This window comes from Grus americana, chromosome 22 (genome assembly GCF_028858705.1).
Source record: "Grus americana isolate bGruAme1 chromosome 22, bGruAme1.mat, whole genome shotgun sequence".
Taxonomy (NCBI): Eukaryota; Metazoa; Chordata; class Aves; order Gruiformes; family Gruidae; genus Grus; species Grus americana.
Genome location: NC_072873.1, coordinates 7,826,924 through 7,842,668, shown reverse-complemented (window position 1 = coordinate 7,842,668; position 15,745 = coordinate 7,826,924). Strand labels below are relative to the sequence as shown.

Sequence of the window (15,745 nt, the reverse complement as noted above, 5' to 3'; positions counted from 1 at the left end):
GTACCAAAGGTCGTTTTCTTCACAGCAGCCCACATGGTGATGCGCTTTACATGCGTGGCAAAACCGGTGCAGATAACACACCACAGCTTCAGCTGCTGCCGCGCAGCGCTTGCACAGCATCAAAACCATCTCTCTTTCTCACTCTGCTCCCCCCGCAGTGGAGTCTAGCGGTGGGCAAGCTGCTGGGAGGGGACACAGCCAGGATGGGGGACCTGAATTGACCAAAGGACTAGTCCATGTCATGTTAACATCATGCTCAGCAATCAAAGTGTGGGCAGTGTTTCCAAAGTAGCTCTTCTTCGGAGACCGGCTGGGCATCGATGCGCTGGTGCTTCGTGGTGGGTGATTGCTTTTGCATGAGCTCTTTTTTTCCCTTTTGCCCCTTCCCTCCTTAGACTGTGCTGATCTCGACCCCAGGCTATTTTGCTGTCTTGCTCTTCCAATTCTCCCCCATCCCACTGGGACAGCAGAGCGAGCGAGAAGGGCCAGTGGGTGTTAAGTTCCGTCTGGGGTCGACACCACTCACGCCCACAGGCAGCGCACGTGCCCCTTGCCCTGCTCCGGCCCCGTCTGTGCCCAGGGCTTCCTGGGAAAGTGACTGGAGAGAGGGAGGCGGAGGGTATGGGCTGAGTGTCTCAAAGCGCAAGGTGACACATGTCCACCCAGAGCAACTTGTCTCTGCCTGCCTGTCTTGGGAGAGCATCTGCAGGGGAAAGGATGGCACAGAGGCGTGGGCTGGGATGCAGGAGAACTTTAATGAGTCAAAAGAGGTCGCTCTGAGGGGAGGTCCTGGTTCACGGAGCACAGGGGTAGAAAAGAGTCTGTGCCCCATTGCTGTGGCAGAGATCCCACCAGGTGTCCATGTGCATGGCCCACAGAGGCGGCAACGGGGCCAGCAGGTCCTCCCTAGGCTGGCTTTGTGGGGCTCACAGAGCAGAGGAGCACAAGAGAACAGGAACACGGGGGGTAAAGGAGAGAGCGGAAGAGGGGAAAGGCAGGCATGGGCCGTGCTTTGCGAGAGCCCAGGCTGGCCCCGTCCTTCTGCAAGGGGTACTGCGGTTGCTCAGCCCCTCTGGAAGCATCAGCACCATGCTCCCTCGCCAGTCCGGTACCATCCTGTGGTTCCCTGGGGGCCTTCTCCAGCACCATCGCCAGCGGCTTTAGCAGGGGAGGCACCTCCTGCCGCAGTTGCGGCTGCCGAAGCCGGAGAGGCCGAAGCCGGAGAGGCCAAAGCCCCCGGAGGAGATGGGCACTCCCTCAGAGCTGAGGATGCTGCCAACGGCAGCGGAGGTGGAGGATCCCACGGCGGTGCTCTGCGGGAAGGAGCTGAGGATGGGGCCGGGCAGGGTCACCACCACGGGGGAGGGCTGGATGACGACGGTGGAGTCCTGGCACTGCCTGACGCAGGGCTCGTTGCAGCTGTTGGCCAGCGGGGTCGGGCCGCAGGGCTGGCAGGGCAGGCACTGGTTGTAGCAGGACATGTCTCAAAGGTGGAGGTGAACCTGGGAGAGAGGACAGGGGGAAGCTGAGCACGATATGTGAGTGCGGAGAAGTCTGTCACCCCAGCATGAGTTTAGACGAGACATGGAGGTGTTTCAGGGAGTGCCTGAAGGAAGGTTTCTCCTTCCCTTAAGCTCAGAGGAACCCTGTCAAGAGCAACAAAGCCCAGGGAGTGTCCTGGCCAGCCAACAGCTCAACTCAACCAAGCCCCAAACTATCCCCGTGCCACAACTTCCGACCCCTTCCGCCTCCCATGACAAGTAACCCCATGACGCGGTGTAGAACAAAGGGGCGAGCATGCAAAGAAGGATAAGGGGGAGGAGAAAGGCCTTCAGACTCACCTTCTTCCCAAGGAGATGGAGGCAAGAGGACTGGATGAGAGAGTGAGGAGAAGGACCCGCTTTTATACGGCTCCTGTACCGCCCCAGGCGTACAGTCACTGCACGCGGTCAGTAATTTTCCAACAGACTCACCTCCAAAGCAAAATATCCTCCCTAATGGCACAGGTTGTGTTTTGGTTTCCATCAACACTGCCATTTCATTTCCTCATTTCTGACAGGCTTCAGCTGTCGTGGACGCTCCTTTCATGCGCTGGGATTCCAGTCTCAAGGATATTCCAGTCAGGGTTGTGTCACTGCCGGCAGAAGATACCTGCCAAGTGTAGGAGGGATCCCGTGCAGGCAGGAGATTCTGGCTTGGGGCAGCGAAGTGCGATCATCTGCAACCGCCTTTGCAGGAAGAAGCCCAGCTCTGCCCTGCGCTGCACACATCAGGGGAGCACCCAAAGGCTCCTCTTCCTTTAAGGACGTGCCACTTGTTTCTCTGTCCTCCCGCTCTCTCAGCTCACTCTATCAGTCACGAGCTGTGGCATCTCCAGGCAGCCAGGCTGTGCCCATGGTTTCATCTGTCTTCCTCTTGGGGAAGGATCAGGTCTGGAAAATATTGAAACCGATTGGGCTGACATGAGTGATACCTGCACCTGATACCATGCACCTGAGGGAACTGGTTGGTGTCACTACAAGGGTGCTCTCAACTCCCTTTGAAAGCCCCAGCAGTTCAGGGAATGCTTCTGAGGACTGGAAGAAAGCCAACGGGCCTCCTGCCTTCAGGAAGGGCACGAAGGAGGTGCCAGGGAACGACAGGCCGGTCAGCCTCACCTCAGTCCCTGCAAAGGCGATGGAGCAAATCATCCCGGAAGCCCCTGCCGACAATGAAAGGATCGGAAGGTGACTGTGAGTGGCCAGCATGGATTTATGGAGGGCAAAGCAGGCCTGACCAACCTCACGGCCTTCTTTGACGACGAGTGTGGTGCCGGTGGGTGAGGGAAGTGCAGCAGAAGCTGTTAATCTCATGTAACCGAGGCTTTTGATGCTGTCTCCTGTGACAATCCTTGCAGACCGGCCGACAAAATACAGGCTAGGGAAGAGGGCGGTGCAGGGGAGTGAAATCTGCCATGGCTGCTGGTCTCCAAGGGTTGTGCTGAGTGGAACAAAGTCCAGCTGGCAGCCACTCTCTCCTGGCGCACGGCAGGGGTCCCGGCTGGGGCCAGGAGTGTTTAACCCCCTTATGCAACGTCCTGCAGTGGGGGAGGAAGAACCTCCTGCACCTCTACAGGCTGGGGCCGATGCGCTTCCAAACAGCTTTGCGGCAGAGGACGTGGGTCCTGGTGGACACCACGAGGCAGCCTGTCCCCTTGTGGAAAGGGTGTTCCACACCATCCTGGGCTACACTAGGAAGGGGCTTTCTATCAGATGGTGGACGGTGATCCCTCTTCTCTGCTCAACACTGCTGAGACAACAGCTGCCGCAAACAGTGAGTCCCCACTACGAGAGAGTCATGGCCATACCGGAGCGAGTCCAACAAAGGTCCATGGAGCCCGTGAAGCAAGTGGAGCCCCTGAGGCAGGAGGGGATGCAAGAAGTGGGGTTGTTCAACGTGGAGAAGAGAAGGCCGCAGGGCACGCTTCCTAGCAATGGGTAAAAGAGCGGATGGCAGGGACTCAAGAACACAGGGTCAGACTGTCCCAAGTCCTACCCAGCGAAGGGACAAGAGGTAATAGGCACATATTGAAATATGGGAAATTCCACAAAAACGTAAGAAAAGACTTTGTTCGTGCGAGGGTGGTCAAGCAATGGCTGGGGTTGCCCGGACAAGTCGCGGCTTCTCCATCCTTGCAGGCAGTCAGAGCTTGGCAGGACTTGGACCTGGGCTTCCTCCAAAGGCTGACTCTGCTAGGCAATCTGCAGAGGGGTCCCTTCCACCCTCAGGGATCCTGGGATTCTGCTTTGGGCAAAAGGCGGGGGCTGCACAGCTGTGGCTAAGAAGGAAGAATTGTTTGGGAACACTGGAATCAAGGGCAGCCGTGGCTCTCACGCCTGAGAAACTGAGAGAGATGAAGACCTGACGGCAGGGAGGAAAGGCAGTAGCAGTGCACAGCCCCTGGACTTCAGGCAGCTGGTGTGTAGGATGCCATGGAGGCAGCAGGGAAGAGCTCAGAAAAGCTGGCAGCGCCTTTGTCAGCTCATTGTCCAAGAGCAGGAAGGGTCCAGCCCAATACTCAGGAAAACAAGGAGAAGTCTCAACAGACTGGCTTTGGCTAAGCGGAGTACTCAAGGCGGAGCACCAGCGTCAAAAGGCAGCATCCCCGAGGCAGAAGGAGGGACAAGGTGCAAAGGAGGAAAACATTTAGAAACATTTCCTCGGCACGTTGCGATGCTGTTAGGAAAGTCAAAGCTCAGCTTGCGTTGAATCTTGCAAGGGGCATCAAGAGCAACAGGCAGGAATCAACAAGAGCAACATCCACCCCTGGGCGGGGGGAGCCCTCCCAGCAGTGGGTGGGCATCAAATCAAGGACTGCCTGAGAAAAGTCAGCCTGTACAAGCCAGCTGATGCACTCCTGATTAGGAATGCTGTACGTGTAGGTGTACATGAGGCCCAAAGGACTCCTCAGCTTGGAGCTCAACCCAGCACCATTGGGGAGGCAAGGAAACATCCCCCAAGTGCCCTACAAGTGCGGACTGGCAGGGCTCTGCAGTGCCACGTGCCCGAGGATGCTCAGGGAGGGGATGTGCTCAGAAGGGCCCTGCGTACAAAACCAGCTCTAAGACTCCTTCAAAGAGGCAAGGCACTTCCCTGCCCTGCAGACATGGAGGCAGCTTGGATGTGTCCCAGGAGGGCAAGGGAACGCCTTCAGTAGGCAAGCTTCCTGGGATAGACTCTCCCTACCCATGGCGAGTCACACTCTAATTTTGGATTGTCCGTGTGTCAGCCTTTTGGCGTGAGGCCAAGCCAGGAGTGCGTGTTGTCTGCAAGCCCGTGACCCACACAGGGCTGAATTCCCCTGTGGCCAGGGCAGCTCCATCCCTGCCCAGGGAAAACCAGCCCCGAGCACTGGGCCGTACCCAAGTACACAGCTCCAGGCCAGGCCATTGTGCGTCCTGCAGGTCAGGGATCCAAGCCTTTGACCAAAGCACATGGTGTGGTGTGAGGAGACTGGTAGCAATAAGGTGCCGTCCCGAGACTCAACGCATCCCTCATGTTGTGAGGCAGGACCGAACTCCGCATGGCTTGTCGAGGAATTATGAGCTTTGGGATGGCATTTTCCTTCCGCTAGTGTGCTGGCGGCATTGGTAAGGGACCCCCAGAGACAGCCATGAGAGGGGACGGACTTTATCAAAGAAACCACCAAATGTCTCCCCAGAAGAAGAAGAAGAAGAAGAAGAAGAAGAAGAAGAAGAAGAAGAAGAGGAGGAGGAGCAGGAGGAGGAGGAGGAGGAGGAGGAGGAGGAGGAGGAGGAGGAGGAGGAGGAGGAGGAGGAGGAGGAGGAGGAGGAGGAGGAGAAGTAGATTTCCTTGGGCAATGGCGTTTCAAACCAGCACCACAGCCCACCTGCCTTTGGAGGCCGTGGCCACTAACTGATGGCGCGAGCAGGGAGGCAGGCAGGGAGGGAGAAGGATGCGGCATGTCCTCAGTCACAGGAGCCTTTGGGCCCCCAGGAGAGGACTGCATTGGTGGGAAGACATGTGCGCCTTCCTGCACAGAGGGTTGTAAAGAGCCTCACCACATTTATTTCCCCTCACCTATGTCCTTTGTCTGCACATACCCCTCCAGCACTTGCAGGCACATCTTCTGCCTGCACTGGTATCATCCTGCCCGGGAATTTCTTGGGCCTCTCATCCCAATACTTCAAAAGAGCCTCCGTGGCCTAATGGTCATGTCAGAAATGAGGAAATGAAACGACCGCATTGACGGAAACCAAAACACAACCTGTGCCATTAGGGAGGATGTTTTGCTGTGGAGGTGAAGTCTGTTGGAAAATTACTGACCGCGTGCAGTGACTATGCGCCCGGGGCGGTGCAGGAGCAGTATAAAAGTGGGTCCTTCTCCTCACTCTCTCATCCACTCCTCTCGCCTCCACCTCCTTGGGAACAAGGTGACTCTGAAGCTCTTTCTTGTCTTCCTCAGCCGCCTCCTCCTCTTTCTCCTCTTCCTTTTCCTCCTCCTGTTTTGGGATTTCTCTGCCCATACCTGCCTCTTTGTGCAATGCTGGGTCTCGAAGCTGCTTTACTTGGGAGAGGGAAGGAAGCGGTATGTTTGGCATGGAGCGAGGTTATGGATTTGCTGAGATGTCTCCTGAGCTATGGGCTAGGTGGGGAGCTCCCTGGGCTTCGCTGCACTTGGCAGGGCTCTTTTGGGCTGAGGGTAAGGATGTCCGGAGGTGGTGGGGTGACAGGCTGCTCTTCAACCACCTGTTTTTCCCTGTCCTCTCTCCCAGGTTCACCTCCACCTCTGAGACATGTCCTGCTACAACCAGTGCCTGCCCTGCCAGCCCTGCGGCCCGACCCCGCTGGCCAACAGCTGCAACGAGCCCTGCGTCAGGCAGTGCCAGGACTCCACCGTCGTCATCCAGCCCTCCCCCGTGGTGGTGACCCTGCCCGGCCCCATCCTCAGCTCCTTCCCGCAGAGCACCGCCGTGGGATCCTCCACCTCCGCTGCCGTTGGCAGCATCCTCAGCTCTGAGGGAGTGCCCATCTCCTCCGGGGGCTTTGGCCTCTCCGGCTTCGGCCTCTCCGGCTTCGGCAGCCGCAACTGCGGCAGGAGGTGCCTCCCCTGCTAAAGCCGCTGGCGATGGTGCTGGAGAAGGGATCTACCTCATTTCCCTCTTTTGACTCATTAAATTCCGTTGCATCCCAGCCCACTCTCTCTGTCGTCCTTTCCGCTGCAGGTGCTCTCCCAAGATGGCCAGGGAGGCAGATGTTGCTCAGGGGCTGATTTTGGGAGGGGGTTTTTGGGGAGGGCTGTGCACTGATCGTCAAGACAGGCTTGCACTGAGTATGCTTGGTCGTGTGATCCTCTAGTTTCTAAATTGGTCTGCCTTTTCCGGACCGGATAGAATTACCCTACGTTTGACTACCAACCACTTGGCTGTGCACACCTTTTCTTTTTCCTTGGACAGCTCAACATTGTGATGCCAGTAGTCAGGAGGGAGTGTGGCATTGACAAGACATAGGCACTCCTAGCTTCCCCGGAGACGCCAGGAGAACCCATCCTAAGCACAGCATTCTCAAAGGGAGCGACACAGTGCAGTGGGCTGCCTTATCCTAGAACCATATCGTCATACAGTCGTAGAATGACGCTGGTTGCAAGAGACCTTTAACGATCGTCCAGTATAATCCCCCTGCCATGGGCGGGGACATCTGTCGCTACATCACATTACTCAAAGTTCCATCCCACCTAAACTTGAATACTTCCAGTGGTGGGAGATCCCATCCTTCTCTGGGAAACCTTTGCCAGTCTCTCACCACCTTTGTTGTAATAATTTTCTTCCTGATGGCCAATCCACCTCTGCCCGATTTCAGTTTAAAGTTGCTGCCCCTTGTCCTATCCTGACAGGCCTTGATAAAAAGTCTCCCTCCGACTTTTTATATTGGAAGGCTGCAACACTATCCCTGCGGAACCTTCTCTTCTCCAGGCAGAACAACCCCAACCCCCTCAGCCTTTCTTCACAGGAGAGCTCTTGCATCCCTCTGACCCTTTTGGTAGCCCTTCTCTGGACCTGCTCCAACAGGTCCATGTCTTTTTTGCACTGGGGACCCCAGGCTGGATGCACTACTCCAGGTGGGGTCTAACGAGAGCGGACCTGAGGCAGAGCATCGCCTCCCTTGGCCTGCCTGCCATGCTTCTTTTTGTGCAGCCCAGGACACAACTGGCTTTCTGGGCTGCAAGCGCACAGTGCTGGCTCATGTCCAACTTTCAACCTCCAGTAGCCCCAATTCTTTCTCTGCAAGCCTGCTCTCAACCATTTATCCCCCAGTCAGTATTGATATTGCCCCAAGCCACGTGCCAGATCTTGCGCTTGGCCTTGGTGAAGGTGCTGAGTTTCACATGGGACCATTCCTCCTCATGCCTGTCAAGATCCCTCTGGACACCATCCCTTCCCTCAAGTGAATCAGGTGCATCCTTCAGTTTGATGTCATGCACAAACTTGCTGAGGGGGCGCTCAACCCCACTACCTATGTTGTCGATGAAGATATGAAATAGTATTGGTCCCACTACGGGCCCCTGAAGGACGCAACTCGTCACTGGTTTCCAATTGCACATTGAGCTGTTGACTATAACTCCACGGATGCAGTCCAAGTGCCCTTGGGGGGCACTCTCAGTTGCAGGTGAGGAAGGCATCTCTGACTCCACCAGAGCCCCTGGCCATCAGGCCCAGCTTTGCTGAGCCTCTGCCCGGACGTGCCCTCTTGGCCTCGCTGCACGTGCTGCGGAAGGGGCACATGGGCACTGCTGACCTTGGTTGGTTGGCTGGTTGGTTGGCTGGTTGGTTGGTTGGTTGGTTGAGGAGCCTGGGCTGTGGAAGGCCCTGGGAGGGCAGCAGCTGCACAAGATATTGGGGAGTGGACAAGAGGGGAGAGGAATAGAGGGGAGAGGATTGGCAGCAAGTTCTTTTGCCCTGGCTGTCACTGTTCCGCGGGAGGAGACACGAGCAGAAAACGGCCCCAGAGGACAGCAGGAGAGGCAACGGGGGAACCAGGCTGTACCAAAGGTCGTTTTCTTCACAGCAGCCCACATGGTGATGCGCTTTACATGCGTGGCAAAACCGGTGCAGATAACACACCACAGCTTCAGCTGCTGCCGCGCAGCGCTTGCACAGCATCAAAACCATCTCTCTTTCTCACTCTGCTCCCCCCGCAGTGGAGTCTAGCGGTGGGCAAGCTGCTGGGAGGGGACACAGCCAGGATGGGGGACCTGAATTGACCAAAGGACTAGTCCATGTCATGTTAACATCATGCTCAGCAATCAAAGTGTGGGCAGTGTTTCCAAAGTAGCTCTTCTTCGGAGACCGGCTGGGCATCGATGCGCTGGTGCTTCGTGGTGGGTGATTGCTTTTGCATGAGCTCTTTTTTTCCCTTTTGCCCCTTCCCTCCTTAGACTGTGCTGATCTCGACCCCAGGCTATTTTGCTGTCTTGCTCTTCCAATTCTCCCCCATCCCACTGGGACAGCAGAGCGAGCGAGAAGGGCCAGTGGGTGTTAAGTTCCGTCTGGGGTCGACACCACTCACGCCCACAGGCAGCGCACGTGCCCCTTGCCCTGCTCCGGCCCCGTCTGTGCCCAGGGCTTCCTGGGAAAGTGACTGGAGAGAGGGAGGCGGAGGGTATGGGCTGAGTGTCTCAAAGCGCAAGGTGACACATGTCCACCCAGAGCAACTTGTCTCTGCCTGCCTGTCTTGGGAGAGCATCTGCAGGGGAAAGGATGGCACAGAGGCGTGGGCTGGGATGCAGGAGAACTTTAATGAGTCAAAAGAGGTCGCTCTGAGGGGAGGTCCTGGTTCACGGAGCACAGGGGTAGAAAAGAGTCTGTGCCCCATTGCTGTGGCAGAGATCCCACCAGGTGTCCATGTGCATGGCCCACAGAGGCGGCAACGGGGCCAGCAGGTCCTCCCTAGGCTGGCTTTGTGGGGCTCACAGAGCAGAGGAGCACAAGAGAACAGGAACACGGGGGGTAAAGGAGAGAGCGGAAGAGGGGAAAGGCAGGCATGGGCCGTGCTTTGCGAGAGCCCAGGCTGGCCCCGTCCTTCTGCAAGGGGTACTGCGGTTGCTCAGCCCCTCTGGAAGCATCAGCACCATGCTCCCTCGCCAGTCCGGTACCATCCTGTGGTTCCCTGGGGGCCTTCTCCAGCACCATCGCCAGCGGCTTTAGCAGGGGAGGCACCTCCTGCCGCAGTTGCGGCTGCCGAAGCCGGAGAGGCCGAAGCCGGAGAGGCCAAAGCCCCCGGAGGAGATGGGCACTCCCTCAGAGCTGAGGATGCTGCCAACGGCAGCGGAGGTGGAGGATCCCACGGCGGTGCTCTGCGGGAAGGAGCTGAGGATGGGGCCGGGCAGGGTCACCACCACGGGGGAGGGCTGGATGACGACGGTGGAGTCCTGGCACTGCCTGACGCAGGGCTCGTTGCAGCTGTTGGCCAGCGGGGTCGGGCCGCAGGGCTGGCATGGCAGGCACTGGTTGTAGCAGGACATGTCTCAAAGGTGGAGGTGAACCTGGGAGAGAGGACAGGGGGAAGCTGAGCACGATATGTGAGTGCGGAGAAGTCTGTCACCCCAGCATGAGTTTAGACGAGACATGGAGGTGTTTCAGGGAGTGCCTGAAGGAAGGTTTCTCCTTCCCTTAAGCTCAGAGGAACCCTGTCAAGAGCAACAAAGCCCAGGGAGTGTCCTGGCCAGCCAACAGCTCAACTCAACCAAGCCCCAAACTATCCCCGTGCCACAACTTCCGACCCCTTCCGCCTCCCATGACAAGTAACCCCATGACGCGGTGTAGAACAAAGGGGCGAGCATGCAAAGAAGGATAAGGGGGAGGAGAAAGGCCTTCAGACTCACCTTCTTCCCAAGGAGATGGAGGCAAGAGGACTGGATGAGAGAGTGAGGAGAAGGACCCGCTTTTATACGGCTCCTGTACCGCCCCAGGCGTACAGTCACTGCACGCGGTCAGTAATTTTCCAACAGACTCACCTCCAAAGCAAAATATCCTCCCTAATGGCACAGGTTGTGTTTTGGTTTCCATCAACACTGCCATTTCATTTCCTCATTTCTGACAGGCTTCAGCTGTCGTGGACGCTCCTTTCATGCGCTGGGATTCCAGTCTCAAGGATATTCCAGTCAGGGTTGTGTCACTGCCGGCAGAAGATACCTGCCAAGTGTAGGAGGGATCCCGTGCAGGCAGGAGATTCTGGCTTGGGGCAGCGAAGTGCGATCATCTGCAACCGCCTTTGCAGGAAGAAGCCCAGCTCTGCCCTGCGCTGCACACATCAGGGGAGCACCCAAAGGCTCCTCTTCCTTTAAGGACGTGCCACTTGTTTCTCTGTCCTCCCGCTCTCTCAGCTCACTCTATCAGTCACGAGCTGTGGCATCTCCAGGCAGCCAGGCTGTGCCCATGGTTTCATCTGTCTTCCTCTTGGGGAAGGATCAGGTCTGGAAAATATTGAAACCGATTGGGCTGACATGAGTGATACCTGCACCTGATACCATGCACCTGAGGGAACTGGTTGGTGTCACTACAAGGGTGCTCTCAACTCCCTTTGAAAGCCCCAGCAGTTCAGGGAATGCTTCTGAGGACTGGAAGAAAGCCAACGGGCCTCCTGCCTTCAGGAAGGGCACGAAGGAGGTGCCAGGGAACGACAGGCCGGTCAGCCTCACCTCAGTCCCTGCAAAGGCGATGGAGCAAATCATCCCGGAAGCCCCTGCCGACAATGAAAGGATCGGAAGGTGACTGTGAGTGGCCAGCATGGATTTATGGAGGGCAAAGCAGGCCTGACCAACCTCACGGCCTTCTTTGACGACGAGTGTGGTGCCGGTGGGTGAGGGAAGTGCAGCAGAAGCTGTTAATCTCATGTAACCGAGGCTTTTGATGCTGTCTCCTGTGACAATCCTTGCAGACCGGCCGACAAAATACAGGCTAGGGAAGAGGGCGGTGCAGGGGAGTGAAATCTGCCATGGCTGCTGGTCTCCAAGGGTTGTGCTGAGTGGAACAAAGTCCAGCTGGCAGCCACTCTCTCCTGGCGCACGGCAGGGGTCCCGGCTGGGGCCAGGAGTGTTTAACCCCCTTATGCAACGTCCTGCAGTGGGGGAGGAAGAACCTCCTGCACCTCTACAGGCTGGGGCCGATGCGCTTCCAAACAGCTTTGCGGCAGAGGACGTGGGTCCTGGTGGACACCACGAGGCAGCCTGTCCCCTTGTGGAAAGGGTGTTCCACACCATCCTGGGCTACACTAGGAAGGGGCTTTCTATCAGATGGTGGACGGTGATCCCTCTTCTCTGCTCAACACTGCTGAGACAACAGCTGCCGCAAACAGTGAGTCCCCACTACGAGAGAGTCATGGCCATACCGGAGCGAGTCCAACAAAGGTCCATGGAGCCCGTGAAGCAAGTGGAGCCCCTGAGGCAGGAGGGGATGCAAGAAGTGGGGTTGTTCAACGTGGAGAAGAGAAGGCCGCAGGGCACGCTTCCTAGCAATGGGTAAAAGAGCGGATGGCAGGGACTCAAGAACACAGGGTCAGACTGTCCCAAGTCCTACCCAGCGAAGGGACAAGAGGTAATAGGCACATATTGAAATATGGGAAATTCCACAAAAACGTAAGAAAAGACTTTGTTCGTGCGAGGGTGGTCAAGCAATGGCTGGGGTTGCCCGGACAAGTCGCGGCTTCTCCATCCTTGCAGGCAGTCAGAGCTTGGCAGGACTTGGACCTGGGCTTCCTCCAAAGGCTGACTCTGCTAGGCAATCTGCAGAGGGGTCCCTTCCACCCTCAGGGATCCTGGGATTCTGCTTTGGGCAAAAGGCGGGGGCTGCACAGCTGTGGCTAAGAAGGAAGAATTGTTTGGGAACACTGGAATCAAGGGCAGCCGTGGCTCTCACGCCTGAGAAACTGAGAGAGATGAAGACCTGACGGCAGGGAGGAAAGGCAGTAGCAGTGCACAGCCCTGGACTTCAGGCAGCTGGTGTGTAGGATGCCATGGAGGCAGCAGGGAAGAGCTCAGAAAAGCTGGCAGCGCCTTTGTCAGCTCATTGTCCAAGAGCAGGAAGGGTCCAGCCCAATACTCAGGAAAACAAGGAGAAGTCTCAACAGACTGGCTTTGGCTAAGCGGAGTACTCAAGGCGGAGCACCAGCGTCAAAAGGCAGCATCCCCGAGGCAGAAGGAGGGACAAGGTGCAAAGGAGGAAAACATTTAGAAACATTTCCTCGGCACGTTGCGATGCTGTTAGGAAAGTCAAAGCTCAGCTTGCGTTGAATCTTGCAAGGGGCATCAAGAGCAACAGGCAGGAATCAACAAGAGCAACATCCACCCCTGGGCGGGGGGAGCCCTCCCAGCAGTGGGTGGGCATCAAATCAAGGACTGCCTGAGAAAAGTCAGCCTGTACAAGCCAGCTGATGCACTCCTGATTAGGAATGCTGTACGTGTAGGTGTACATGAGGCCCAAAGGACTCCTCAGCTTGGAGCTCAACCCAGCACCATTGGGGAGGCAAGGAAACATCCCCCAAGTGCCCTACAAGTGCGGACTGGCAGGGCTCTGCAGTGCCACGTGCCCGAGGATGCTCAGGGAGGGGATGTGCTCAGAAGGGCCCTGCGTACAAAACCAGCTCTAAGACTCCTTCAAAGAGGCAAGGCACTTCCCTGCCCTGCAGACATGGAGGCAGCTTGGATGTGTCCCAGGAGGGCAAGGGAACGCCTTCAGTAGGCAAGCTTCCTGGGATAGACTCTCCCTACCCATGGCGAGTCACACTCTAATTTTGGATTGTCCGTGTGTCAGCCTTTTGGCGTGAGGCCAAGCCAGGAGTGCGTGTTGTCTGCAAGCCCGTGACCCACACAGGGCTGAATTCCCCTGTGGCCAGGGCAGCTCCATCCCTGCCCAGGGAAAACCAGCCCCGAGCACTGGGCCGTACCCAAGTACACAGCTCCAGGCCAGGCCATTGTGCGTCCTGCAGGTCAGGGATCCAAGCCTTTGACCAAAGCACATGGTGTGGTGTGAGGAGACTGGTAGCAATAAGGTGCCGTCCCGAGACTCAACGCATCCCTCATGTTGTGAGGCAGGACCGAACTCCGCATGGCTTGTCGAGGAATTATGAGCTTTGGGATGGCATTTTCCTTCCGCTAGTGTGCTGGCGGCATTGGTAAGGGACCCCCAGAGACAGCCATGAGAGGGGACGGACTTTATCAAAGAAACCACCAAATGTCTCCCCAGAAGAAGAAGAAGAAGAAGAAGAAGATGAAGAAGAAGAAGAAGAAGAGAAGCAGAGGAGGAGGAGGAGGAGGAGGAGGAGGTGGAGGAGGAGGAGGAGGAGGAGGAGGAGGAGGAGGAGAAGTAGATTTCCTTGGGCAATGGCGTTTCAAACCAGCACCACAGCCCACCTGCCTTTGGAGGCCGTGGCCACTAACTGATGGCGCGAGCAGGGAGGCAGGCAGGGAGGGAGAAGGATGCGGCATGTCCTCAGTCACAGGAGCCTTTGGGCCCCCAGGAGAGGACTGCATTGGTGGGAAGACATGTGCGCCTTCCTGCACAGAGGGTTGTAAAGAGCCTCACCACATTTATTTCCCCTCACCTATGTCCTTTGTCTGCACATACCCCTCCAGCACTTGCAGGCACATCTTCTGCCTGCACTGGTATCATCCTGCCCGGGAATTTCTTGGGCCTCTCATCCCAATACTTCAAAAGAGCCTCCGTGGCCTAATGGTCATGTCAGAAATGAGGAAATGAAACGACCGCATTGACGGAAACCAAAACACAACCTGTGCCATTAGGGAGGATGTTTTGCTGTGGAGGTGAAGTCTGTTGGAAAATTACTGACCGCGTGCAGTGACTATGCGCCCGGGGCGGTGCAGGAGCAGTATAAAAGTGGGTCCTTCTCCTCACTCTCTCATCCACTCCTCTCGCCTCCACCTCCTTGGGAACAAGGTGACTCTGAAGCTCTTTCTTGTCTTCCTCAGCCGCCTCCTCCTCTTTCTCCTCTTCCTTTTCCTCCTCCTGTTTTGGGATTTCTCTGCCCATACCTGCCTCTTTGTGCAATGCTGGGTCTCGAAGCTGCTTTACTTGGGAGAGGGAAGGAAGCGGTATGTTTGGCATGGAGCGAGGTTATGGATTTGCTGAGATGTCTCCTGAGCTATGGGCTAGGTGGGGAGCTCCCTGGGCTTCGCTGCACTTGGCAGGGCTCTTTTGGGCTGAGGGTAAGGATGTCCGAGGTGGTGGGGTGACAGGCTGCTCTTCAACCACCTGTTTTTCCCTGTCCTCTCTCCCAGGTTCACCTCCACCTTTGAGACATGTCCTGCTACAACCAGTGCCTGCCCTGCCAGCCCTGCGGCCCGACCCCGCTGGCCAACAGCTGCAACGAGCCCTGCGTCAGGCAGTGCCAGGACTCCACCGTCGTCATCCAGCCCTCCCCCGTGGTGGTGACCCTGCCCGCCCCATCCTCAGCTCCTTCCCGCAGAGCACCGCCGTGGGATCCTCCACCTCCGCTGCCGTTGGCAGCATCCTCAGCTCTGAGGGAGTGCCCATCTCCTCCGGGGCTTTGGCCTCTCCGGCTTCGGCCTCTCCGGCTTCGGCAGCCGCAACTGCGGCAGGAGGTGCCTCCCCTGCTAAAGCCGCTGGCGATGGTGCTGGAGAAGGGATCTACCTCATTTCCCTCTTTTGACTCATTAAATTCCGTTGCATCCCAGCCCACTCTCTCTGTCGTCCTTTCCGCTGCAGGTGCTCTCCCAAGATGGCCAGGGAGGCAGATGTTGCTCAGGGCTGATTTTGGGAGGGGGTTTTTGGGGAGGGCTGTGCACTGATCGTCAAGACAGGCTTGCACTGAGTATGCTTGTCGTGTGATCCTCTAGTTTTCTAAATTGGTCTGCCTTTTCGGACCGGATAGAATTAACCCTAACGTTTGGACTACCAACCACTTGGCTGTGCACACCTTTTCTTTTTCCTTGGACAGCTCAACATTGTGATGCCAGTAGTCCAGGAGGGAGTGTGGGCATTGACAAGACATAGGCACTCCTAGCTTCCCCGAGACGCCAGGAGAACCCATCCTAAGCACAGCATTCTCAAAGGGAGCGACACAGTGCAGTGGGCTGCCTTATCCTAGAACCATAACGTCATACATCGTAGAATGACGCTGGTTGCAAGAGACCTTTAACGATCGCCAGTATAATCCCCCTGCCATGGGCGGGGACATCTGTCGCTACATCACATTACTCAAAGTTCCATCC

The 15,745-nt window shown here is 56.9% G+C and overlaps 2 protein-coding genes and 1 pseudogene across 2 annotated transcripts; 2 read left to right on the top strand and 1 right to left on the bottom strand.

The window, feature by feature from the left end:
* The first annotated feature begins 6,296 nt into the window (after positions 1–6,296).
* LOC129195290 (feather keratin 1-like) lies at positions 6,297–6,617 on the top strand. Its single transcript, XM_054801097.1, has one exon. The coding sequence runs from the start codon at positions 6,297–6,299 to the stop codon at positions 6,615–6,617; it is 321 nt and encodes a 106-aa protein (XP_054657072.1).
* A 3,083-nt stretch (positions 6,618–9,700) lies between these two features.
* On the bottom strand, positions 9,701–10,021 carry LOC129195289 (feather keratin 1-like). The gene has a single exon (XM_054801096.1). The coding sequence runs from the start codon at positions 10,019–10,021 to the stop codon at positions 9,701–9,703; it is 321 nt and encodes a 106-aa protein (XP_054657071.1).
* A 4,791-nt stretch (positions 10,022–14,812) lies between these two features.
* LOC129195342 (feather keratin 1-like) lies at positions 14,813–15,131 on the top strand (annotated as a pseudogene).
* Positions 15,132–15,745: the final 614 nt, after the last annotated feature.